A 26,996-nucleotide genomic window follows, 5' to 3' on the forward strand; every position below is an offset into this window, starting at 1 on the left:
GAAAGCTCATTTCATACACTTAATACAGTTTCAAATACTTTTTTTGCAGGGGGCAAGTCCCCCTTATTTCTCTGATTTAAATAAACTAACGCCACCATCGCACAACTACAGAGAAAAGAGCGTACTCTTCGCGCACTGAATCACTGCTGACACACATACACAAACTTCTAGTCATGGAGATATGATTTAATGATGTGCTTTAGAAAGGAAATAATAATGAATACTAATTTGCTGTATTCCCAACCCAACAGTCATTTTCTGTAAGCTAACAGTTTTCAGTCAAATGTGATTCAGTCATTTGTGGTTTAGATCTAATGTAGTGCACAGAGCTTTAATATCCGGAAAAACTTAAATCAGTTATATAGTCTATATATAGTGCAATACCTGATCTTAACAAATGTTAAGCATCCCTTGCTTTAGTTGTTAAGATTAGGTATCACACTAGGCAGTTAAACATTTCAGTACTGAACAATAAATAATAGCTGCAGAGTTAAAACGAGGAGGATGTGTTACTGCCTTTCTGACAGTGCTCGCTAAGTGCTTTATGGCTATGAAACCTGGCAAAACACTTGGTGCTTTTTTTCTGTAACTAGTACCAAAGTAAGAAGCATATTTATGCAAACTAAATCAAGAACTACAAAAAAGAAAGGAGAGGCCAGGAACAACATTTGACCAACAAGTAAAATTAAAACAACCACTTTCATCCCAACTTCATTTGTGTCTATCGGCTTTTCCTGGTTAGGGGTCACCACAGCGGAACTCCGGTCCACTAATGATTGGCAGTAGAGTTTTACGTGTTGGCTTGCCGGGCCTAACGCACAGCCTTCAACAAAGGAACGCCCATTCAGGCATGTCGCCACACAGAAGATGCTCTAACTGAGAATCAAACGGGCAACGTCTAACTGTGAGGCGACAACGCTACCGCAGCACCACCAAAAAAAAAAAAAAAAAAAAAAAAAAAATATCCTTGCTTTCCATACTTTCCTAACTAGTGTTCCAGAGACCAGATTTTGCTGATCCCTGGGCTTTGTCTTGGTTCCTGTTTTCTCCATTTTCCTTGTTTGGTCAAGGGGTAGTTTCTTTACTCACTAGTGGGAGTAGGGAGTACTGAGCTGCCTGTTTGTCCTCAGAGGAGTGGTTTAAGGCAGTAACTTGTAGTTTATTGGCCATTTTGGGTCATTTCCTGTCTTTTCCAGCCCCTGCTATAAAGCACGCTTTGGCGGGCTTTTCCAGCTATTGAGAACTCAGCACAGCTCCTCGTGGTGGCCAGCAGTGTTCCTCTAGCAGCAGAGACCAGAAAAGACTACCTTTCCAGATTTTAAGTATTTTTCTTGGCTTTTTCGACTTTTTGTGCCTTTCGACTACTGTTTCTGCTTATTTTATCAAAGTTTGCACTGTTTTTCTGTGTTTATAAGCTAAAACTGTTTACTGCACTTGCTAGTTTAAGTTTGCCTAAAAGTTAAACTACAGGCTAATACACTCAAGTGTACTAGCTTTTGATAGCATTTAATCGAAAATCATAGCATTTATTGTGTTTTCTGCTTTCCTGTAAAAAAAAAACAAAAAAAAATATCCTTCCTTTCCATACTTTCCTAACTAGTGTTCCAGAGACCAGATTTTGCTGATCCCTGGGCTTTGTCTTGGTTCCTGTTTTCTCCATTTTCCTTGTTTGGTCAAGGGGTAGTTTCTTTACTCACTAGTGGGAGTAGGGAGTACTGAGCTGCCTGTTTGTCCTCAGAGGAGTGGTTTAAGGCAGTAACTTGTAGTTTATTGGCCATTTTGGGTCATTTCCTGTCTTTTCCAGCCCCCTGCTATAAAGCACGCTTTAGCGCGCATTAGCGCGATTTAGCCCGATTTAGCGCGGAGTTGCTACCGTTGCACACTAGGGCAGCGCCGGTTAAGCAGGTTTAAACTATTCGGGCTACCTAAAGTCCACTCTTCAAATTTTCCCTTGAAACTACCTTCCTCGACCTATACTACTGATCTAATCAGCGTATCTTATAACTAAAAAGATCATCTCTACTTGACTCTAAGTAGACTATTCTCTATCTGTTAAACCTAGCACTTGCTCCTACAGTACTTATTACCTTGATACGGCACTCTTATAGATAGCACCCCAAAAGGCAACCCCCATTTCTCGGTCACCCACATCCCCGGAATCTTTTTTAAAGTTTTTTGTCTATCCTTCTAGCATGTCGAGGGATCAGTTGCTAGTGTCCTCTCTTGCTCAGCTGGTGAACCTGGGAATATTGAGGCAATGTTACAATTGCCTCATGTACACAGACAACCCTCTCCTCCTCCCACAAAACACAAATACATGCGAGAGATGCAACTATACGGCCAAACTGGAGGCTGAGCTCTCTCAACATAGGACTGGCAAGATCAGTCAGGAGGAGAAGGTTACCACACACACTATAGACCCAGTCTCACATAGTACCATTACAACCTCAAATCATACACATAAACACACAAAGACATACTCGGAGGCTCTGATCAAAAATCTACCAAAACAGCAGAGGCCACCAAAGCAGACACCCAAACAACCACCACCTCAGAACACAACACCTGCAACACATAGACCTCACAGTCAGAGTGTCAAACAGTCACAGCCCTTAAGGCCAAACACAATGCCAGACACACTAGTCATTGGTGACTCCATAGTCAGACACACTGACGTCCCGCTCACCAGACTGAGTAAGGAGAAGGTCACAGTAAGCTGTCTGTCGGGCGCTAGAATCCGCCACATAACGCAAGCACTCAGGTCTCTCAACAGCAGGTACAAATATGACTCAGTCATTGTCCACGCTGGTGTAAAGGACCTGAGATGTACCTCCTTGGACTACATGAAAAGAGACATTGAGGAGCTCTCTGATTATGTAGCCCAGGCAGGTATGACCCTGACCTTGAGCAGTATCCTACCTTCACCAAGAATGATGCCACAATACAGAGATAAGATGATCAGCTTTAACAATTGGCTTAAACACTGGTGTCATTCAAAGGGGATCCAGTATCTGTCTGCCTGGGATGACATGCTGGACAAGCCACGCTGCTTCGCAAGGGACGGCTTGCACCTGTCACCCTGGGATTCCGGATATTGGCAAAGGCTCTTGCCACCCCATAGTGCCTTTTTAGGCAAGGCTCAAATTCTAAACCTACCACCCTAGAACACAAAAAGGAAAAAACTAAGGGTAATGCTGCTCAATGCCAGAAGTCTAAATCTCAAAATGCACGCACTCGAGGCCCTTCTCAGTATGGAGAACATCGATGTCTGTGCTGTAACAGAAACCTGGTTCAAGGCTCCTGAGAGCACCCCAGCGCTATCAGGTTTTACCTCATATCATGCGTTCCGGCCCCAAAATCAGGAAAATACCAAGAAAGGAGGGGGGGTATCCATATTCATCAAGGACACCCACACCTCAAGACTGGTGGCAACGCATGATGCATCGGAGACCATCCAGGTGCAATTAACCGCAGGCAAGACTGCTCTGCAAATTGTAGCATGTTACAGGCCACCCTCACAAACTCAGGAACCTCACATGGCCTTCCTGAAAACACTAGAGGGATAAATGTATCACCAAACACCATCATACTAGGTGACTTCAATTACCCAAATATAGACTGGGAACACTACTCAAGCCCAAACACCCTAGCCCAAAAGTTCCTGGAATTCATAAACTCAAATGCCATGGAACAACTAGTCACCATTCCCACAAGAGGAGATAACATACTTGATCTCATCATCACGAACATGGGAGCACAATGTTCAACACCTGAAGTATACCCTCACTGGTGAGATCAGATCACAAACTAATCTCGCTGGAGGTCCTCATCCCACCCCACCGGAACTAAAAAAGACCACAGTAAAGAACTTCTCAAAAGCCGACTTCACACTTCTAAAGACTAGTGTGATCTCCTTTAAGGCCCCCGAGCCGGCGGAAAACAGTACTCAAGCCACTGAATCACTTACAAATGCCTTCTACCAGCACCTGCAGGACTGCATGGATAAGGCAATCCCAAGCAAAACAAAGACTCTTTGTACCAAAGGCAAGCGTCCAGTCTGGTGGACCCCAGCCATAAACAAACTACAACAAAAGGAGGAAGCTACTACGAGATAGAGCAAAATCCTTAAAAGGTAAGACACCCTTGATCACTATAAGTAAAAAACTAAGAGCTCTCATAAAATCATCCAAAGCAAATTTCGAGAGAAAAATAGCTAAAGACTCAAAAGACAATCATAAGGCCTTCTTTAGCTATGTTAGAAACCTAGGAGGAAACTCCCAGATATGCTCAGAACTAGTTCAAAATGATGTGAAGATTACTGATCCTACAGACATTGCCAACATACTGGCTGACAGGTTCAGTGCAAACTTCTCCCCTCCTCCAAAAGGAGAGATATCTATACCAAACGATTGCAGCCCCCAAACATCTCCAGCGCCCAAGTGAGAACTGCTCTCTCCAAAGCAAAAAACACAGCATCCATGGGACCTGATGGTGTCCCCGGCTGTGTGCTCCACAAACTCAATGAGGAATTAAACCCACAGCTAGGACAGCTGTTTAATCAAAGTCTTACCTCTGGATACGTACCCAGGGAGTGGCGCACTGCAACTGTGGTCCCACTTCACAAAGGTGGTGCCTCCACCGACCCTGGAAATTACTGGCCCATTAGCTTGACAAGCCTTATCTGCAAAGCCATGGAGAGGATCATAATGGACCTCATAAATAAAGACATAGGGAATTTGCAGACTTTGGATCCAACCCAGTTTGGCTTTGTCAAAGGCAGATCATGCCTTTTAAACTTGGTTGACTTTTTCAAACAGTCACCAAAGCCATTGATGAGGAAAGGCAGTCCATACAGCCTACCTCGATCTGGCTAAGGCCTTCGATACAATACCCCACTCGGGTATCATTGAAAAACTCATCAGCTTAAATGTTAACCCATACATCACAAGATGGGTTGCAAACTGGCTGAGTGACAGAACCCACAGGGTCAGAGTTGCTGGCGCCATGTCAGACTCAAAGCCTGTCACAAGTGGTGTCCCACAGGGCTCAGTCCTGGGCCCACTCTTGTTTGGCATCTACTTTTCAAGTACAAGCAAACACAGGAGGGTTATGGCTGACAAAGTTTGCAGATGACTGCAAACTGGGCCATAGTAGAAAACACATCTGACACAGATATCCTTCAGAAGGGTCTCACAGAAACGGATAACTGGTGCCAGAGCCACGGCCTAAAGTTAAATGCCAAAAAATGCATAGTCATACCCTTCGGGAAAAACAAGGTTACCCCTAGCTACCAAATAGGTAGCAATCCACTGAGCACAGAAGAAGTTATCAGGGACCTGGGGACCCAGGTTGATAGTAGTCTGTCATTCGACACCCATGTAGCTAAAGTAGTTAGGAAGACCTTCTACATTGCCCACCTTATCATGAAGGGATTCTCATCTAGATCAAGGGAGGTCATGGTCTCCCTTTACTCATCACTCATCAGACCAATGATTGAGTACAATGCCCCATTCGAATGTATCTGACCCGACACTTGCAGCAGCTGGAGAGGCCACAAAAGTTCCTCACCAAAAGGATAAAGGGTCTCAAAAATCTATCCTATGCTGCCCGACTGAAAGAACTCCAGCTCTATTCAGTCGCACCGCTTGCTCAGAGGTGACCTTTGCCTAACATACAAGGCCATGTCAAACCCAGATTTGATGAATATGCTTCACCTCAAAAATCTAGATCCATCAGAGCCACAAGGGCGGAGACTTAAACCTCGACACGGCTATTAATAGGACGTGCTGGAGGGATAGATTCATCACCCAAAGACTCCCTATGCTGTGGAACAAAATCCCAGTACATGTGAGGCAGAGCACCTCGCTGGCCTTGTTCAAGAGAAATCTTGACCAATGGATGGGAGATCGCAGATATACCCCAGGGATTACCTCAGTGTCACTGCTCGACAGAGGCACAGCAAAATAATGGGTATAGTTCCCCATACTAAAGGGGTGGCGTAAGCCACAAAACGATGGGCTAGGCTTGTAAATGCCCTCGGGCAGATAGCCTAGTATGAACCTATGAACCTATGAACCACCGCAGTTCATCCCAACTTCATAAGGTCTAAAATCACCACTTCCTCTTATAACCTAAATGACTAAACATTACAGACCATCTGTTAATGGGTCTACTTCATAACATTGACATTTTATAACATTGAGACCAAAACATCTAAATCCCAAAACAGTGAAAACTCAGAACATTAAAAGTGTGCTTCATAACATTGACCCTTATTAACAGCCGACCAACATACATTTGCTAATTTTGTGACTCCAGTATTTTAAGACCATATTCTGCTTTGTATTCAAAAATAAATCCACCTAATCTGTATTTTATGTATCAATAATGGTAGTCTGAGAAAGCATCCCATATAAGAAAAAGCTTTTCATTTCATATACATATTTCATCTAAAACTACTTACTGCAAAGTATTTGTGTATGTAGTAACTAAAATCTCAATTTTGCATACAAATTCATATATACATGTAATTAGTAATTAGTAAATAGTAAATAAGTACTAAATTCTTTGGTGGAAAACTTTTGATGTTATAAGAAGTCATATGTTATGTAAACACTATCACAGTTTTACTGCTGTCAACTTAAAAACTGGTTTAATGGACTCATTCAAAACCGGGGTGGTTGGGTGCTGGCATTTAATCTAAGTTGTGATTGGAGTTCAGTGTATTCTAAATTCTTCTCTCATGGGTTAATTTGAACCTTTTCTGTAATACCAAACTTAAATTTTTCAAAAGATTGGCAGCTTAAAGTGTGCTTGTATAATGCACTATTATGATTCTCCTTTATTTTATTATAATTGTGGTCATAAATTCTCATTCTCGAAGGTCGTTCAGATTTCCCTGTGTACAGTCGCAGGCATACTGAACAATTTAGCCATGTAAACCACACCGGATGTTAAACTGTTTCCACTTTTCACCTTTAGTGTAGTATTAAATATATTATCCAAATGTATTACACTACCCTCAACAATGTTTGGACATTGCTTACAGTAGCCACATTTTTCTCATCCCCATTCTGAAATTTGATTGATCACGACTCACATATCCATAGTTGTTGTTTTCAAATAAACCTCTGAAATTGCGGGCTGTTTTGTAAACAAAACTTGTTTTTTCACCCACAATAGTAAACATCAAGTCACTGGCTCTCTTAATCATCCAATTTTTCTCAATATTTTTAATATCTTTAGCACAATCTTTGCACTGGATAACAAATGCTCTTTCCAATTTAATATACTTATCTTTTATTACCTGTTTAGAAGTATCCATCTCTGTAGTTAAATCTACACCCAGTAGGGGTTTATATTTGTCACCCCAATATCAGGAAGCAGTGATTGATTCGAATAGGGCTTCTGGGTACACTCTCTCCAAAAACATACCTTTAACTTTATTTGTTTCTGCCAACATATCATCCTTTTTTGATGTCATGCAGGCTACCTTGATACTTTGTCCTTTAATTAGGCCTTTCTTGTAGCTAAATGGATGGAAACTAGGCCAATGTAAATGTTCATTTCTGTACATCGATTTTCTGTATATAGTAGACATAAAACCATTTTCAGCATGTTTTATTGTAGAGTCCAAATAATTCACAGATTGCGTACTAAAATTGAAAGTAAACTTTAAAAACTGAGTTCTACTGTGTAAATAATCAGTAAAAGCCTGTACCAGTTTATCAGGCCCACTCCATAAAACGAAAATATCTTCCAAAAAATTAAGATCTAGTTTACAAAATTTGTAATAATCTAAGTTAAAAATAAATGAACCTTCCCAGGAGAATAAAAACAAACTAGCATTGGGGGGGTGGAAAGCAACCCCATCACCCCCTTTCTTTTGCTTAAAGATTTCACCCTTAACGTACATGTAATTTTTGTCCAGTACAGTAAAAACACAACCCATAAATATTTTTTTTGAATTAAGGAAATCACAACATAAGAAAGCCCTCACAGATTAATTTTAATTCTTTTTTAGGGATACTGCTGAAAAGGTCAACAAAAGCTATAATAAGAACACTTACATTTTTATCCCATAAATCTCTCTTTAATCTCCCTAAAAACCCTGTAGTTCTTGATCATCTGTGTTTGTCAGACAAAAATTGGCTTCAAGTTGGGGTCAATAAACACTGCTACTGGGTAAGTTTTAGAACCAGAATATCCTTATGTATTTTTGGAATGCCAAAAATTTTAGGAATCACGAGATTAGAATTCTTCAAAAAGTTAAAAATAATAGATGATATCCTTTCTTCCATAAGGAATACCTCTAGTTGTAAATTAATTTTTGTTAGTGCTATATATACTTCATTCCTTTACACCTGAGAATATGTTCCACTATTGTGATGGATCTCCCGCACAACACTAGAATAGCTCAAGGTGTCAAAATTGACCATACACCCCCCTTTATTGAATTTCATGACCTTGTAGTTTTATCACACAATATTGAATTCAAAACTTTCTTTTCATTGTGAGTAAGGTTGTGTTGTACATTGCTTAGTTTTTACTAGTTTGTTTATGTCTTACTCACACACTTTCTCAAAGACTTAAATTATGGGATTCAAGGACGGATTGAATAAATGTTTTACCTTAAAAGTGGATACTTTAAAGCCTTTGTGTGTATCTTTTGCCATCTAAGATTCATTAAAGTGTATTATTAAATGTAACATCCTAGTAAATAGTCTCAGTTTGTATATGGAGCAGATAAAGCTCAATGCACTACAAAAAATTGAAGTGAACTACTTGGCAGTCATGTCGAGAACACATAATAAGCAGGTTAGGATCATCGACCTGCTTATAATGCTTAACATACATTGACTTGTGAAGCATGGGCATATGACATTTTTGAATCTAATAATTTCAGTATATATTTAAATCGGTACTTACGTATTATCGCAACCACATTTTCGCGACAGCTGCAAGTACGCCTTTTTGCATGCTTTTTTGCCGGCATCTATCATGTTCCAAAGTGATTTTTTTCTTAATAAAGCAAATTCTTAAAGTCACTTGTATATAAAAAACTATTCGTTTTGTATTCTGCTGCGCACTAAATATATTCCTCTCTGCTTCTACTTTTGGAGTTGCTCATGTCTGTTGTTAACAAGAAAAAGACATTTTGGGGATATAAATACCACTCCACGAGGACACGAAGTTCCACCAAAAGGTTTATCGAAACAGTAAGGCACAACACAACTCCAACACTCCACCAAAAGGTTTATTGAAACAGTAAGGCACAACACAACTCCAACACACATTTTGGGGATATTTCAGCCTGTTTGCAGAACAACTTGAGCATATTTCCATGTTAAATATCACCTGTTGTATAAATAACAATATGTTGAATAACTTTCATGCTCACATTACCCTACTGCCTATTGTTTTAGAGTTATTTATATCTCTTAAGACACAGACGTTCTTTCTGCCACATTGCCCATTTACAAAAAAGTCAAAGAAATATGTGGAACAGCACTTAATAGCTATTTCTGCTTGGAACTATTCTAACTTCATAGCATCTTGTTATCTTGTCCAGTTTTATTGCAGCACACCAGCAATATTTTAGCTCTAAACATGAGGCAGAATACTTTTTTTTTTTTTTACACAGTATTATCTCAAACACGCTTTGTTATGCTTTCTCAGTTGGCTGTTATGCAACCACACTTTGTTACGTTTTCTCGTTTGGCTGTTATTGCTCCCAAGAGTTTCCGCAATTATTTTCAGTACCACACATAGTTAGTAACGTGTTTTTTTTTTTTGTGTTTTTTTGGGAAAACAGTCATTTTAAGCAGCATGTTATTTAGTTCATGTCCAGACCATGGTCAGTGCTTGCCATAGTGGTAGCCCTATTACCTGATAGGTGATATCAGTACCAAGTAAACTTGTCAAGCTAAAGACAGAGACCCTCAGTGAAATGCTAGACTACATCTCCAGATATCACACTTTGGAACATGATAGATGCTGACGATAAAGTATGCAAAAAAGTGTACTTGCAGCTGCCGGGAAAATGTGGTTGCGGTAATAAGTAAGTACCTTTAAATCATTAGTTTGTTCTTATGAAGTCAGAACAGAAAGAGTACTCCTCAGGAAAAAAAGTGATATTTTTTTTCGTTTTAAAAATATGTTCTGGGAATGTATACATTTTACCTTTCTTGAGATATGTACATATATAAAATTCTGTTGCATGCTTTACTTAATTGCTATTAGTCCTGTTGTGAGCCTTGTAAGGCTAACCGTTGATGTGTTTTGCCATGAAGATTCTTATAAGTGCAAGTATGTGCATATAGAAAAAAGGCATCGAAGAAAAAGAAAAGAAGTGGACCTCACCTGGAAAATAAAACTGATGTATAAAAAGTTGAAGATAAAACTGATAATATATTTGGGTGAAACACTGATGGGGTAGAAGAACAGTAAAGTGAAAATGACGTGTAAAAAGAGGGAGATGTGTAATGCCCATCTATCCTTAGTATGTAATCAAGTTAAGTAAAAACTGTTGCTATCAAGTCCATTTATAGTAACAAATATAAATGTGATCACAAACATAAGTACTTGTAATCTTTTGCCCTGTACAACAACATTTTTTATATTTTTGTATAAAAATGGTATTTGTATCCTTTAAATAATTGTAGTTTAACACTAACATGAAAATTTCTTTTCATTAAAATCCAGGGTAAAGTTAGTTATTTACTTCTATGTGACCCATCTGATCACAAAAGGGTTTGCATCAAGATCTAAGGATGTAGTGGTGCCCCTCTACTCTTCCCTCATCAGACCCATTATTGAGTAGAATGCACCAATTGGAATGTACCTGGCTAGGCATCTCCAGCAGCTGGAGAGACCACAGAGGTACCTCACTAAGAGGATTACTGGCCTCAAACAGTTGCCCTATGCAGCACGATTGAAAAAACGAAGGCTTTTCTCTGTTGCATACCACCTTCTCAGAGGCGATCTCTGTCTAACATACAGAACCATGTCCAACCCAGAACTGTTGAACATGCTCCATCTTAGCAAAACCAAATCCACTCGAGCTACACGCTCTAGGGATATAAACCTCAGCACAACAATGAATAGAACATGCTGGAGGGATAGATTCCCTTCGCAAAGATTTTCCTTGCTATGGAACAAGGTCCCGATCTACATAAGACAGAGCCCCTCACTATCACTCTTCAAGAGGAACCTTGACGAGTGGATGGGTAACAGAAAGTTCATACCAGGGATCATACCAACAGCTTTACTAGATAGGGGCAAAGGTACTATCTGCTAGATCAAGGGCCTAGGGAACTAACCAATGGGGTGGTGAATACCGCACAACTTGGCTGGGCTAATATATGCCTTCGGGCAGATAGCCCAGTATCTACCTATGAACCTATTCCTTTTGCCTTTGTGGTCAGGAGCACAGTCTGTTTGGATTAAGTAATTATGTTTGTAACAATGTATATAATTCTCATTAAAATGTTTGGGAGATACAGGCATTTGCAGATAGTGATCAAAAGTAGTAGTTTAAGGATAGTCCTTTGGAAAAATGTCAACAATAAAGGGTCCAATAAATGTTGCTCAAAGCATTCACTTATTATTAATTTCATAATGAATTTCCAAGTGCTTGATGTACAATTATACATGCAGCTGGAAGAATTCACTAGATTAGTATTTATTTGTTTATCAGAGAAGTACAGTGTTTTAAGTGAAGATAAACAAAAACAACAGGCTGAAAATGGCTCCATAATACAGGGAAATGAAGTCCCTGACTGTGACCCAGATTGCCTGGGTTCACTCAGAGATCCAAACATCGAAAGAGCCAGTTTTGATGTTGTGACACCAGCTCATCTACCATGGGGTTGGAGTCTTCTGAATGTATTGCATTGATGGCTGCTAGCAGTTGCTGTGAGAATGCTTCGTGCAGCTGTGGGTCTGCCAGGTATTAGGAAATGCCAGGTAATGATTATATTATAGCCACTATGTGGTATGTGTGGAAGTGTGCAGACCTGCCACTGGAAACCCCACTTCAGTAGAAGCCAAAGCCATAGCTGGGTTATGTAGTGCCCAGTGCCAGTCTCGATCTGCCATTCCTCAAGTCCAGCAGAAGCATGAGACACAGCAGCAGTGAGGACACTGGTGGCTAGGAGCTAAAGTAAAGCCCATTATTTGCCTGCATGGTAACCCCCCCCATGCTTGTGGTTAGTGGGTGGGGTGAAAAATGACTAAAAAGATTGAAGGTTTAGGGGGGGATATGAGAAATGATGTATTCTGTGAAATGATGGTGGATGTTAGTAGCAGCCATCCTAAAGAAGAGATGTCATTAAAAATAGCAGAATTTAGGAGTACGCTGTTGATTAACAAGGATCTGTAGCCCATCCAGAATTTTAAGAGGTGGGACCAAATGATACCTATCTGCTTCAAATATCATTTTGTTTTACCTTTTGTGTATATATGTATGCCATCAACAAGAAGGCATGCTTTCCTGTGAAGACCTTATGCAGTGTCACATATGTCAACATTTGAAAGGAATTGCCCCTTATATTGAACTCACAGGTGTTCCACTAGTTATTATTTTCTCCAAATCATTACTGCAGCAGGATACTCAAAAGAGCTGATTCCTAAGTTGTGAATGTGGTGCCAGGGCTGATGCCAGGCTAACAAAAACTGGTATGTATTTTTTCTCTCACACTCTTTCACTTTCTTATTTACTTCTAATAATGCATTTGGTGTGTAAAATGTATGTAACATAGTGACCTTTTCTCCTGACAATGTAAACAGAGGTGAAAGAGAGAGAATTGCACAAAAGTAGTGCTTGAAATGTAAGATATAACATTTTGCATCTCCTGTGCAGGTCTTAAAACATATCTACCATGTACTTCAGAAATATAGCTGACTAGAACTGTGAAAAAAATACACACATTAAGATATACAGACAGATAAGAGATCATGTATATTGGTAGTCTCCAGTGTTTTTGATATGACATAATTAAGCCACTGCCCTTTATAGGTGAAGGAACCAACTTAGTTACTTTTACTGTGGAAAAACAAACTATTAAAATAAGTTAATGTAATGTTTTCTGGGGAACAAAACAGTGGAATCCGAATGTATAAATATTTGAGATTGGATTTTGTTCTGTCTTGTCTTTGCTTGGAATATATTGAGGTGACCACTTCCCAGTAAGTTAGCTACTTGCAGTTTATATTTGTTACCTTCTCTGAACTTATAGCAGTAAGGATTCAGTAGTCTTTAAGCTAGAGGTAGTTAGATTTACGTAGCTAGCCCAGGCAAGGGGTTTTCTTTAAACATTCATATCGGTAAAACAGTTATTTTGCTTTTCCTTGTGCTTTTTTTGTATTCTTCTGCATATTTAATCTGTAATTGCGCTGTTCCCCTTATTGTTTAAGTAGCGTTTATTTTTCAACTTGTAAACCCTTTTGACTGATCTTTTTATTACGTATGTAGTATTGCTAGCCATTATCTGAGTGAGTGGTAATAATTTACTACTGTAGGATAATGCATTGGGGCCCCCATCTCCTCTTAGCTAGATCATTTGGGCCTACAACCAGTGAAAATATTAATGTGTATAATTTAATACTTGATTTAATCAAGCGCAGAAGGTAACTGGAGTTCAGAGGCCATTCCAGGGTGGAGGTAGTACTACTGTACCATGAAGAAATCTGGGGACCTGCAGAATTCTGCCCGCCTTTCCTGGGAATTTTGTGTGTGTGTGTGTGTGTGTGTGTGTGTGTGTGTGTGTGTGTGTGTGTGTGTGTGTAAATAAATTGTTTGAAAAGCAGATACCATGGGTAAGAGGCACTGGCAAGCATCATTCTTCACAAAGATAGATGTCGAAAGCTCATACCCAGGAAAGAAGAGCACATGTATTTTATTCTCTTGGGACCAGCTTGTATTTTTGTTACTTGACTGTGTACATTTTCTTTTATTTTAATATGCAGGGTGCCAGTGGTGTGCTTTGAGAGACCATCCCTCAGATGCCAGCTAGGACCTTTTCTTCATATTGGAGGCAGTGATGCTATCAGTCTGTGTCATTTTAAATGGCAGTGGTGGACTCAAACCCCATTCATCCACTGGATCATCACATATTTAAGTGGTGGTACTGGGATGCAAATCCCATCTGTACTACTGTTATGACATAAAGGCATTGATTTCTTGGGCACCACAGATCAGGCCAAAAACATGTAGGGTGCTACCTCCATTAAGGCAGCTCTGGTGCAAGAAACCATTTCCATTTTGTTTTGCACATGTAACAAAATGTTGTTTATAGACATTGTTTATATTTAAACATTATTATGGCATGAAGTGATTCATACTTTTTTTTGCTTACCAGATAGGAATTCCAAATTCAAGACTGCGCTATTTTCTCATTGCTAAACATAAGCTGGAACCACTTTGTTTTCAAGTTACCACACAGGTAAGTGAAATGATAGCTTCTTGCAAAAATTCTATCGCACCTTGAACATTCCCTGTGGGCTGAATCATAGTAGTGTTATTTATATACTGAAATTACAGCATATAGCTTTGATAATATACAGTTTATCTCTGTCCCATACACAGTGTGCATATGTGTGTGTGTGTGTGTGTGTAGTACATACACACACACACGTATTTCTGTGTTTATCTGTGTGAATATTATGCACCACAACTAAACAAAAACACCGTATACACACAGACACAGACATATGTATACGTATATGTCTGTACATACACACATGTGTATTTTACCCCCCCCCCCAAGACAGATCTACATTGCTGAGATATTCTTGAAGGAGGATACCACACAGACACCCCCAAAAGAGGGAAGCCATGCCCTCCTTTCAGTAAAAAGGGAGGGATAAAAGTAGAAAGATGATGGGTTGAGAGGGGGAGTCTTAGAGAGTAAGCGATGGAGAGATGCTGACCTGTCTTAGAGTGTGAGATAAAGGCTAGAAAGTATATTAACGCTTGTGATATAAGACAGAAAGCGTCAGCTGAAGAACTGAATACAACTTACAGGAATTCTTATGTGGGAGAGAATTGCGGCACTAAGAATATTTATGATTTACGAATGGGAGAATTGCTCTGTTTTTCTTTATAAATATCCTAGGTTACTGAAAGAGGAGACCTGGAATTTGGATGAATAATGCTAAGAGTAAGAAAAATTCATTTAATTAGACTGATACTTGGAAGAGCAAAATATTTTGTTAGAAAATCTGTGTTGTATGAGAAACTGTTTCATGTTTTGTTCATGCAGGCTTGCTTATGCTCAGAAAGGATTTTCATTTCAGGCATTAAAGATAGCCTTTTAGTGTAGGTTTAATGGAATGTCCAGACAACTGGAGTTGGACTTGAGCTTATACTTTACTTAAAAAGCACTTTTTTTGCATTTAAATTTTGTTAAAAATATAACAAACTACAATATTTTGTGTTCCAACATTGCTTCCTGAAAGTGTTACCTTATGAATTAAGCTTCCCCAATTGTAGAAGGAGAGCTCTACAATCCGCTGTACATTACCACAACCACATATACAGTACAGAGTCAAAGATATGAATGTCGATTATCCAAAACCTCATTTATCCGAATTCAACCTTCCAAAATCATAAAGTCTGAATATGTAAACATTATACATATTCGCTTGTGCGTGTTTTTTGAGCTTGTAGCCCGCTCATGTTTGAAAAATATTCTTTATTATCCACTGGAATTGCTAAATGGTTGAAAAGTGTATTCCCTGTGTGCAGAAAAAACACAATTTTAGAAGTTTTGTATCTGGTTCAATATATGTTTGATTATCCAAACTACCCTAGGTCCCAATTAGTTTGGATAATCGACTCTACTGTATAAATATGTGTGTGTGTGTGTGTGTGTGCATATATATATATATATATATATATATATATATATATATTGGGGAGAATTGAGTGTGTGGTATTGTGGTATTGAGGCATTGCTACTTTTTTGACAAAATGTAATTTCAGATAAGAGTGTAAAAACAGTGAAAAGGAAGGGAAATGTTTTTTTCAGTTTCTGTGAGATTGATAAGGGTTAACTTCAGAATGGCATATTCTAAAGACGTGTAGATATTGAAATGGGATGGGGAGACCCCCCCAAAAAAATAAATAAATAAAATAATTGAGTGAATTCTTATTCTAATTTGAGTGTTAAACAGAGTCAGAAGCTTCCATTTGCCTTACCCCAAAGCAAGGAGCAATACTTTACTCTCTGAGGCTGCCCTGTGTTAAGTGAAACAGGAAGCTGTTTTTAAACCAGGTTTGGAAGAATTCCATGAAACCTGTGGTCAAATGGAAGTACTGCTGAATATTTCAATAAAGTGTTCTGGAATGACTCATGGTTGTTTACCAGAAGAAGTGCACAGAAAATTGCTGGACTGAAGGTATGCATAATGACTGCACTGAGAAAAATGTTCTTGCAGTACAAATCATGTGCTCATGACTACTGGTGAAAGAAATTACTGAAGATGGTAATGGGTATTGTAGTGAATTCCCAAAGTGCTAAAAGAAGCGTACTGCATTACAAGTATAGAAGTAATAGCAATGATCATTGTTTTACATTACCTGTGACTTGAGGAAAACTGTGTAAACCTCCCAAACAAGAAATTCTTACTAGTTTATGCAAAGTATGGAAAAGTAGGTGCAGGGATGCTAATTTTTCATTTTTCTTGTAAATAATATATTAAACCTAAATTTGGTCTTAATTTTGGAAAATGCACATAATGTTCGTGGAATTTTTAATTTTAGGTAGAGCACTTTTTATAATCTCTGTTTTTCACTGTCATATTTCCATACTCTGCAATCCCCATGCACATTACAATTTACATTAGCAATTCACTGTTTATTACTGTTCTGTTTCCTTTCCTCTCTGCACCCTCCCTTCCTGTGTGGTGTTCAACTGCTTCCATTCATCGTTCTGTTGAATTTTCTCCCCCTTTTCTCATCTTGCATTGCTTTATGTATCTTCTTGCCACATCCAGGAATCATTTTTTGGTGTTTCCCATCCTTATCTTCCCATCTTTTTTCCAGTTTTGTGCCATTACACACACTATCATAATTCCAAGCATCTTTATGACTTTATTTTCTCTGTTTCTCTGTCTCTCTCCATCCATTCATAATCCCCTCTTGCAAAATTCCCATCAGTTTTCTGGTTTGCTGTTAAAGATTTCCTGCCAGAAGGCTAAGGCCTTCTGCCAGATGATCTGTGCCCAGGTAGATCCCTAGAACACATGCACCATACCTTTTTTTTCCTCATATTCCAGCATTTAGAGTTTTAATTCTTTGCTTCCATAACCAGTCTTTGTGGTGTGAAGTACCATCTGTGAATCCTTGCCAATGACTGGTGCTCTGTTTGTGTACCTGGTGCATCTCCTTCACTACTCTTATTTTCCTTTTCATTCTTCTTGGATTGTCTCCCATCCCTATTCTATGCCCCTTCCTGTATCCATTCCTGTCAAAGTTGCCTCTCTGGTCTTTTGTCTTATATCTTTTGTCTTTTTTTTTTCTCTCTCTCACATATTCCCCATGCTGTTCCTTTCCCTTTCTCATTCTTATTCATGTTTACTCTCTCTTTTTTTAATTTCCAACCACTTCTCTGATAGAATTCTCTGTGTCCAACACTCACTGAAATTCTATATTTCCTGGACATATCTTACAAGGTCTTAAAATACTTTATGTCCGCCTTTCCTTCCCTTTATTGAGCCTGTTTCCTCCCCAACATATTTGCAACCTCCCATCTGCCTTTTTTCCCTTTGACGTTCCTAAATGTACTTCTTCTCTTGTGTGTCCAACATTAGGTTTCCCCACTTTTTCATTGCCTCCTTCATCTTGCCATTGTGTCCTTCCTACTTAGCTTGTTGGAGACGTCCTTTGTGGTTGTCATCTTTTCTTTCTTTGCATTTTATCTAACCATATTGTATATGGTAGACTATGAGAGTATTTCGAGACTCTCTACCCAATTTTTTCCTGCTTGATCTTAGTTGTTCTATATCATGCTGCATTTTTATTAATCTTTCAGCCATTGGGTCCACTGGCAAATTTATTAGTGTGCACATTACTACTGACCACACCATTATTCTTCCAGCCAGAGGTATATCTTGCCCCTGCAATCTACATAATTACATTAATTTTAATCCTTGTTTCCTGTAGGTTTTTTTGTTTTGTTTCTGAGACTGTGCTCCCCACAAGGACTACCAGGTACTTTGGAAATTCTGCTTCTTGCATATTTCCACCTCCCTTACCTTTCCCTTGTTCTGTTGTGGTCATTACTTATTTTCTTATTGTTGAGCCATAGCTTTGATGCCTTTCCAAACTTTGGGAATACCATCAGTGCTGTCTATGTTGCTACATCTGTGTCATCTGATAACAGCATGCTACATGAAGATTAGACATTGTGATTCTATCCACCCTGCTTCTTTTAGCTGTGTCGGCTCCTTCCTGATTTCCTGAGCTAGTTCCTCTGTCGCTAGTGTGAACAGACATTGTGACAGTGGCCACCCTTGTCTGGTTCTTCTCTGTTCTTCCACAGGCAAACAGGCGTGTTGTTATCTGACTTTCTGGGATCCTGCACATTGCCTTTATCCCTCTTATAAGTTTGTCCCCCATGTTTCATATTTCTAGCACTCCCCACAGGTTTCCCCATGTAACTGTGTCAAATACTTTCTGGAGATTAAAAACGAGCACACCTGCCTTTGTTCCTTCGTTTAGCTCCTCCCACACCTTGAATTCTTTTAGGGCTTACTAGTTCATCTCTTCTTTCCTTCCCCTACTGAATCCCTTGATCTGAAGTAGTTAACTTCATTTTATCTGCAACCTGTGGGTATACGGATCCGTATTGGATGCGAGCCGGCAACTTTTTTTCTAGCATCTGCTCCAAGCTCCGAGCTCCTTCCCTTACCCATAATGCCCTACCATCGCCTATCTTCCCTCAGATCTCATTTGCCTCACCAGTAGTGTGCATCGTGGTCTCCTTTGCTCTGAGCTCAGGGGATAGTAAGTGGTATTATTTCTTGTATCTAGTGTGTGTTTGAGTGAATGTTTTCCCTTCCTCCCCTTGTTTAGTGTCTCGCTTGTTGTCGGTGTCAAAAAAAAAAAAAGTTTTGCAGCGAGTAGTAGTTAGGCCTGCCCTTCCCTACCTGTGTTTGAGTGTGGATTTTCTGGTAGGTAGTGTTTGTACTTTTGGGTACAGGAATATGGCTGATCAGCCAAAGCCTGTTTTTAAAAAATGTACACAGTGTGGCCATAAGCTCTCCCCGGCTGATGGTCACACTCTGTGTGTGTGATTTGCTTGGGAGTGGCACATTTGTCCACTCAGTGTGCTATCTGTTCTGGTTTAAATCCGAGGGCCCTTAGGGATCAGAAGGCCAAGTTAGTTGCCAAAGGCCTTCTCCCTGCTGCCATGCTGGAATCTGCCTCGGCCTCGGTCTCTAGTGTTCTACCTCCCACCCAGACAGGGACTCAACCTCCCTCTTCTTCTGGTGATGGGTCTTCTAAAGACAAATCTACAGTCAGCGTGGCTGACAAGGAAAAAGATAAAGAAAGGCGCAGAGAGGATAGGGAAAAGAGAAAGGACAGACATCGCAAGAGATCCCCAGATAGGGAGCTCTTTCTTAGTCCCCCTTCTAAGACCATGAGGCCTGTTTTTCCATGGCTCCGGTCTCCTCGTTTCTCACTGGAGCCGTTGGAACATTCGGTCCCAAGGCCTTCCTCCCCATTGAGCAGAAAAGCCAGATCCGAGTCTGTGGTCTCTTCCAGGTCGACTTGGAGCCTATCGGACATGGACATGTACAGGATGATGTGGAGATTCATTCAGACCCAAATTCAGATTGGAGTCTTGCCAGGCCCCTCTCCCTCTGGAGGGGGGGACCTCCATACCTCTTTTCTGCTCCATCTCTCCTTCCCCGATCCTTGCTTCGGCTTCGGGGCTCCTGGATCTGAGGTTTTTCGGAGCTGGTAGCTTGGTTGCCAATGGTTCCTCCAACCTCAACTCCGGCTGTTACCTTGAGTTCCTCGGATCCAACTTGTTCGGATCCAAATGACTCTCGGAGCCATGGACAGGGAGTCAGACCCGAGGGAATGCATTCTTCGGCTCCGACCTTTTCGGATCCGATCTGTTCCATCGGACCTCAGGCTACCCAGGCTTCGGCTCCGGTCCCCGCTTTGGATCCCGGGAGGGCGGCGTCCTTACTGGGCGCTAAGGAGGTCCGCTCTTCCTCGGCCTTCGAAGTGGTGGAGAGGGATGTCCTTCAAGGATGCATCTGCAGTCCTTACAAATGGGTAGTCCTGTCGTCAGGCAGCTCTTCGGTCGGCCGGATTCCAAAGTCTGGGTCTGGCTTCGGCTGGTGTCGCACTTCACCCGACGTCATAGCTGCAGTTTTTCGGGTATAAAGGCATCAGCCGACGCCATTTTCCTCAGTCTTTCTTGCCGCGTGGCCAAGCAGAAGCTGTTCGCAAGTGCCGGTCGGTCAGAACCAGAGATTACTACTACCGAATACTACTTCAAGACTTCTAAAAGCTAAGTACCCGTTGGGGACTCTTTCTTGCCTCAGCCGATGTCAGAAAAAGTGAATAACTGTTTAACTTGTGGGAAACAAATACCTCATAAAGATTTCCACTCTTACTGCTTACCTTGTTTAGGCCCAGACCACGACGTAGCAGCTTGTCTAGCCTGTGCTTCTTTTAACCGACGGACGCTTAGACGTCGGTCGGAATTTGCAGAACAGTTTTTCGGCTCTGATTTTGCTTATAACATGCCGTCGGACCCTCCGACTTCACAAATTACCAAAAAACGCAGGGAAAAGGACCGACACTCGCGGTCCACGGTTTCGGCCGAAACCGCGGTTAAGCCAACCACGAGTGTCTCGGTTTTGGCTGAAACCGAGCAAGCGGTTCTTCCCCCAGCCGAAATCATGCCTTCTACCGAGGCCTCTTCTAGCCTGGTGGAATTGGCTTCTGAAATCCAACCTTCTGTTGCGGTTTCTCAGGAATTATCAGACACTATTCCCTTGGATATTTCAACCCCTGCACGTGGAGCTGCTAGGCCTCCTGCAGCCATGTCTATTAAGGCCTTTGCCAGGGCTAAAGCAGCCAAAGCTTCAAAAACGGTGCCTGTCAAACCCCCCTCTCACAGGCCCAGCACCAGTTCCCATATGCTTTCTTTGGCTGAGGATCTCATTTCTTTAATTCGTGGATCCCAGCCTCATCCAGACAGGACCTCTCATCCACCTCCAGAAAAGAGGCCTAGAGCAGAGCCCCCTGAGCCAGTATCCACAGATGATTCCTCTGATGACTACAGACCCTCCTGAGGCTCCTTATTCCCCTTACGAAGACTCTGATGCTGAAGAGTCCATTCCTTCAGCCTCTCCACCTGAGGAATTTTCCTTTGGGGAAACCTTGCATGCTATGAGGGAACAATTTCAGTGGCAGGGCCAAGATTTCTCAGACTCCAGAAAAAGGCTTAGAACCTTTTTACATTTGCCACAGCATAGGCCTTTAGCTATACCTCCAGTTCTTTCTGTTGTAGATGATGCATTTAATGATGCTTGCACTGCTCCTGATTCATTACCTCCGGCCCCTGCTAAGCCCGATAGGTTCTACAGGGTCCCGGACACTCATCACCATTTATACAAGGCTCCTTTTGCAGATCCAGAGACTATCTCCCAGGGCCCTAAAGCTGTAGCAACCACATCTACTAAAAACCCCCTCCCCTCTGAAAGGGAATCCAGATCCTTAGAGAGATGGGGTAAAAAAGTTTACACCTCTGCTACTTTGTCAGCTAGAGCTTTGAACTGCCAATTTCATATGATTCAATATCAAGAGTTTATGCTTGACCAGTTAACTAAAAAGCTGTCCTCTGAAGAATCTTTAGATAAAAATATGTTCAGGAAATGGTACATAACATACAGCAGGTTAGTAACCATTCTTTAAAATGTGGCTATGATGCACTGGAGGCTTCCTTTAGATCAGCCATGACTGGCACAGTTATCAGGAGACATGCATGGTTGAAAGAGCAGGCATTTCCAGACCATGTCAAATCAAAGCTTTTGGATGCACCCATGGACAAAGTCAATTTATTTGGTTCCCCTGCACAGCAGGTACTAAAAAAGATGGAAGAGAAGGCGAAATCTGTACAAACAGTGAAAGATTTCTTACAGGTTCAACCTCCAAGGTTTAGCAGGAACTGGCCCTCCAAGAATTGGTCCTTTCCGGACTCCTCTAAGGCACAGAGAGGCAGGAATAGGCGTTCAAGAGGCAGAAACCAATCCAGGGGTGCCTACAGGGGACGCCAGTGGCAAAGTAACAACCAGCGAGGCACGGACGCAGCCACCACCACTACAACAACACAGTCACAGTGACTTGGCTGTGGCACCACCTACCAGGGAACAACTGGAAGCACCCTTAGGCGGAAAGCTAACCTTATTTTCAAAGAACTGGCATTGCATCACAAGGGAAAAATGGATTTTGCAAACTATAGACCAAGGTTACAGGTTCCATTTCCATACTCTACCAGGAAAGAGAGGAATGCCAAACCTACCACCTACTCAAAGGGCAGAAGCTCTAAAGCAAATATCTCAATTATTAAGAATGAGAGCTGTGGAAAAGGTACCATCGATGGAACAAGGAAAGGGATTTTACTCCAGACTCTTCCTGGTACCAAGAAAAGAGAGCAAGTGGAGGCCTATTCTCGACCTGTCCGCTTTAAACACATTCCTCATTGTTCCAAAATTCAAAATGCTGACCCTACAGCAGCTTCTTCCCATGCTGGGCAAGGAGTCTTGGCTGGTAACTCTAGATCTCAAGGAGGCATACCTGCACATCCCCATACGACCAATTTGCAGAAGATACCTCAGATTTCTTGCAAGATCAGAGCATTATCAATTCTCAGCATTGCCCTTTGGCTTATCTACTGCGCCCAGAGTGTTCACGAAATGCCTGGCATCAGTAATTGCTCATTGCAGACTTCAGGGGATCCAAATTTATCCCTACCTGGATGACTGCCTGATACAAGCGGACAACAAAAGCAAGCTAACAGAAGACTTACAAAGAGTCATTTACCTGCTGCAAGCCCTGGGATATACAGTCAATATAAAAAAGTCAAGGCTGATTCCATCCCAAAGAATAACTTTTCTGGGTGCAGAGCTGGACACATCAAAACAAATGGCATTCCTAACTGCAGAAAAGAAAGAGCAACTTCCTCTCTACTTCTTGGCATTAACAAAGCAGAACCATCTAACTGCAAGAAAAGTACTGCAAGCCCTAGGCTTCATGGCATCCTGCATAATTCTGGTCCCTCATGCCAGACTGCATATGAGAAAGCTACAGTGGTACCTAAAGAATTTGTGGTCCCAACACAAGCACAGCCTAGAAACCAAAATTCCAATAATCCCATGCCTGAAGCAAGAGTTCCTATGGTGGGCTCAGGCCTGTCAATCAAACACAGGATTGTCCTTCTGCAACAGTCAACCAAGCCAAACCATCACGACAGATGCCTCAGACCTCGGTTGGGGGCACACATGCTGGACAAGTGCATACAAGGCTTATGGACTCAAGACCAGCTGCCTGCACATAAATCTAAAGGAAATGCTGGCAGTAAAATTGGCAATCCAGTCATTCAGACCATTTCTCCAAGAAGGTCAGTTGATGATAAGGACAGACAATACCACAGTTATGTGGTACATCAACAAACAGGGAGGCACACATTCATATCCTCTATGCCGGCTGGCACTGGACCTATGGGATATGGCTCTGAGCTACAACATTCAGTTACAAGCAATTTTGTACCGGAAAAGAAAACATTCTAGCAGACATATTAAGCAGAACTACCACAGATGCCCACGAATGGATGCTGCATCCGGACATCTTCAAAGCCATCACAAGAGAATGGGGATTACCACAAATAGACTTATTTGCATCCCCACTCAATCACCAGCTAAAGAAATTCTGCACAAGGACGTACCACCCACTTGCTTGGAAGGTGGACTCCCTATCTTTCAGTTGGAAAAACCTGACAGCATACGCATTCCCAACACTTCCTTTGATGCACAAGGTGCTTTTGAAAATCAAAGAGGAACGTCCAAGGATCATTCTGATAGCTCCAGACTGGCCAAGACAACATTGGTACCCATTGCTGAGGAGCATGTCTCGGGAACAAATATGGGCACTGTCCCTGATCCCATTGCTGTTAACACAGAACAACTACAACATCCTGCATCCAAACCTGAAAACTCTGCAGCTAACTGCCTGGAACATTACATAAGAACAATTAACCCAAATTTATCCCAAAGGGTTAAAGACATAATCCTTGAGGCTCGTAGACCTTCAACAAGAAAGAATTATGCAGCAAAATGGAAAAGATATCTCATTTGGAGTACTGCAAAGGGAGAAGATGTGGCACTGGTAAACATAGCCAACATCCTGGAGTACTTGGCAGAGCTCTTCCATACAGGCCTGTCCTACTCTTCCATCAAGATACATGCATCAGCTATTTCAGCAGAATACAGCTTGGATCCTCCTGTCTTCTCTCATCCTCTGCTCAGACAGTTTCTGAGAGGAATTAAAAATGTAAAACCTCCCAGGAAACCACCATTGCCAGCATGGGACTTGAACTTTGTGCTAGAAAAATTGACACTTCCCCCTTTCGAACCAGCAGCAACAGCAGAATTACAATGCTTATCTGGAAGACTGCTTTCCTGCTGGCAATCACCTCAGCAAGAAGGGTCTCTGAACTACAGGCATTAATGGCAGTGCAACCCTTCCTGATCTTCCATCAAGATAGAGTGTCCATGAGAACAAATCCTACATTTATGCCTAAGGTGGTATCCAGAGTGTCTTTAAATCAGGCTATCCACCTACCTACATTCTTCCCCAACCCACAGAACAGGGGAGAAAGACTGTTGCATACCTTGGATGTACATAGACAATTACGCTACTACCTGGACAGGACCAAGTCCAATAGAAAAACTGACCAGCTTCTGGTAGCATATGCAACAGGAAAGGAAGGAAAACCAATTTCGAAACAGACAATCTCCAAATGGATAGGAAATTGCATTAGATTTTGTTACTCCTACCATGGAAAGAAAACTCCAGAGAACATCAGGCCTCACTCCACAAGGGCTACAGCCACTACCACAGCTTTCTTACGAGGAGTGGCTACCAAGGACATTATAGAGGCTGCTACTTGGACCTCCGTGCATACATCTGCCAAGCATTACAATTTACCTTTATACTCTAGATCCCGAGCAGGTTTTGCCACTGCTGTTTTGCAAGGGATCCTAACTACACCATAATCTCTCCTTTTTCCTCCTCCCCTAGTTTAGCTATGGTATTCTACCCATTTGTAAGGACTGCAGATGCATCCTTGAAGGACATAGTACAGTTTTGTACCTACCATAAATGTAGATGTCCGATAGGAATGCATCTGCAGTCAGGATTACCCACCCACCTTCCCCTCTGTGGTACTCCTAGGGTATTTGCCATCCTTCAGCTAGCTTGGGGGGGATCTATTATGGTGTATTTGTTTGTATATATGTACATACATGCTTATTTTATGTGTTTGCTCTCTACTATTTGGAAACATTGGCATTTTTCCAAATTTAGCCATCCAAGAGGGCACCTGGCATCTGGGGCAAGAAACACTGAGGAAAATGGTGTCGGCTGATGCCTTTATACCCAAAAAACTGCAGCTATGACGTCGGGTGAAGTGCGACACCAGCCGAAGCCAGACCCAGACTTTGGAATCCGGCCGACCGAAGGGCTGCCTGACGACAAGACTACCCATTTGTAAGGACTGCAGATGCATTCCTATCGGACATCTACATTTATGGTAGGTACAAAACTGTACTTTCTCTCCCAGGGATTGAGACCCCAGCCCATCCCCTCAGATACCACCCAGGCCCCCCTGGGTTTGACGATGACTCCCTTCATCCTGTCTCAGGGACAACCCGTGCCAGAGGATCCCCAGGTTAATTTTCCTGAGGAAACCCCTGCAGCTCACGAATCCCCTTCTGAGAGTCCCAATGAAGTGGGTCACCGTAAGCGCAAGTGCAAAAGGAGGCACTTGGACTCCCCCCCCGAGTCCCTCACTATGGACACTGACTTAGATGAAGGAGAAGGTTCCCCCAGGTCACCTCCCGAAGACGTCTCCTTCGGAGAAATTATGGAGATCCTCCGCCAGAGGGGAGGTTGGTCAGCCTCAAAACCTTCTGGGGATGAATCAGTGTTCCTGGAGGCCTTTGGCACGGGCCCATCTACTTCCTGGGTGTCCCCGCCAGTGGACCCCTTGGTGGACCTCATCACCACGAGGGCATGGAAGGAGCCTGACACCATACAGCCCATCCCCAAATGCCCTGACAAGATTTTATCTCCCCCTTCCGATAGACAACCTTGGTCGAAAGGAGCCCCAGTTGATGCTATGTTGGTTGCAGCGGCCACAAAGAAGGAACTAGCACAGGAGAGTTCCTCAGTCCACCCTCCAGACAAGGAGTCCAGGTCGGTGGATAGGTTTGGGAAGTGCGTCTATTCCTCAGTGACCTTTTCAATCCGTGCACTGAATTATTTGGCACATGTGATTTGGCTTCAGCGAGACCTTGCTTCGGAATTCGCTGAGTCGCTCCCAGAGTCGTTATTGCCGCAGGACAGACAGTTGTTCTCAGCAAAAATGTCTACTCTGAAGTCAGTCTCAAACATGTCGATGTGACTCTTTTCCCATGCCACGGAAGGAGCAGCTAGGGTGACTGGGACAGGCATAGCCATGAGGCGTCATGCCTGGCTCAGGTTGTGTCAGTTCTCTGACCCTTTCTAGGTGTCATTTATCAAAGCTCCCTACGACGGTTCTTCCCTTTTTGGGAAGACAGTACGTGACACACTTGTCCAGAGCAAAAAGGACAGGAAGAATTTGCCTGCCGTTGGGATCCGCTTCTCTAACCCTCAGCAGTCCTTCTCTAGGAATCAAAGAGGGCAGAAGAAGATGTGGTTCTGAAAA

The 26,996-nt window shown here is 41.9% G+C and overlaps 1 protein-coding gene across 2 annotated transcripts in view; it reads left to right on the plus strand.

Moving 5' to 3' along the window:
• TRDMT1 (tRNA aspartic acid methyltransferase 1) overlaps positions 1–26,996 on the plus strand; it is a 694,418-nt gene that overhangs the window by 372,050 nt on the left and 295,372 nt on the right. For both annotated transcript variants that reach the window (XM_044060609.1, XM_044060610.1), the window contains exon 6: positions 14,361–14,444. In XM_044060609.1, the coding sequence (XP_043916544.1) occupies positions 14,361–14,444 (84 nt within the window). The remainder of the gene's footprint in view (positions 1–14,360; positions 14,445–26,996) is intronic.

Source organism: Protopterus annectens, chromosome 2.part0 (assembly GCF_019279795.1).
Source record: "Protopterus annectens isolate FY-2018-M chromosome 2.part0, PAN1.0, whole genome shotgun sequence".
Classification (NCBI taxonomy): domain Eukaryota; kingdom Metazoa; phylum Chordata; order Ceratodontiformes; family Protopteridae; genus Protopterus; species Protopterus annectens.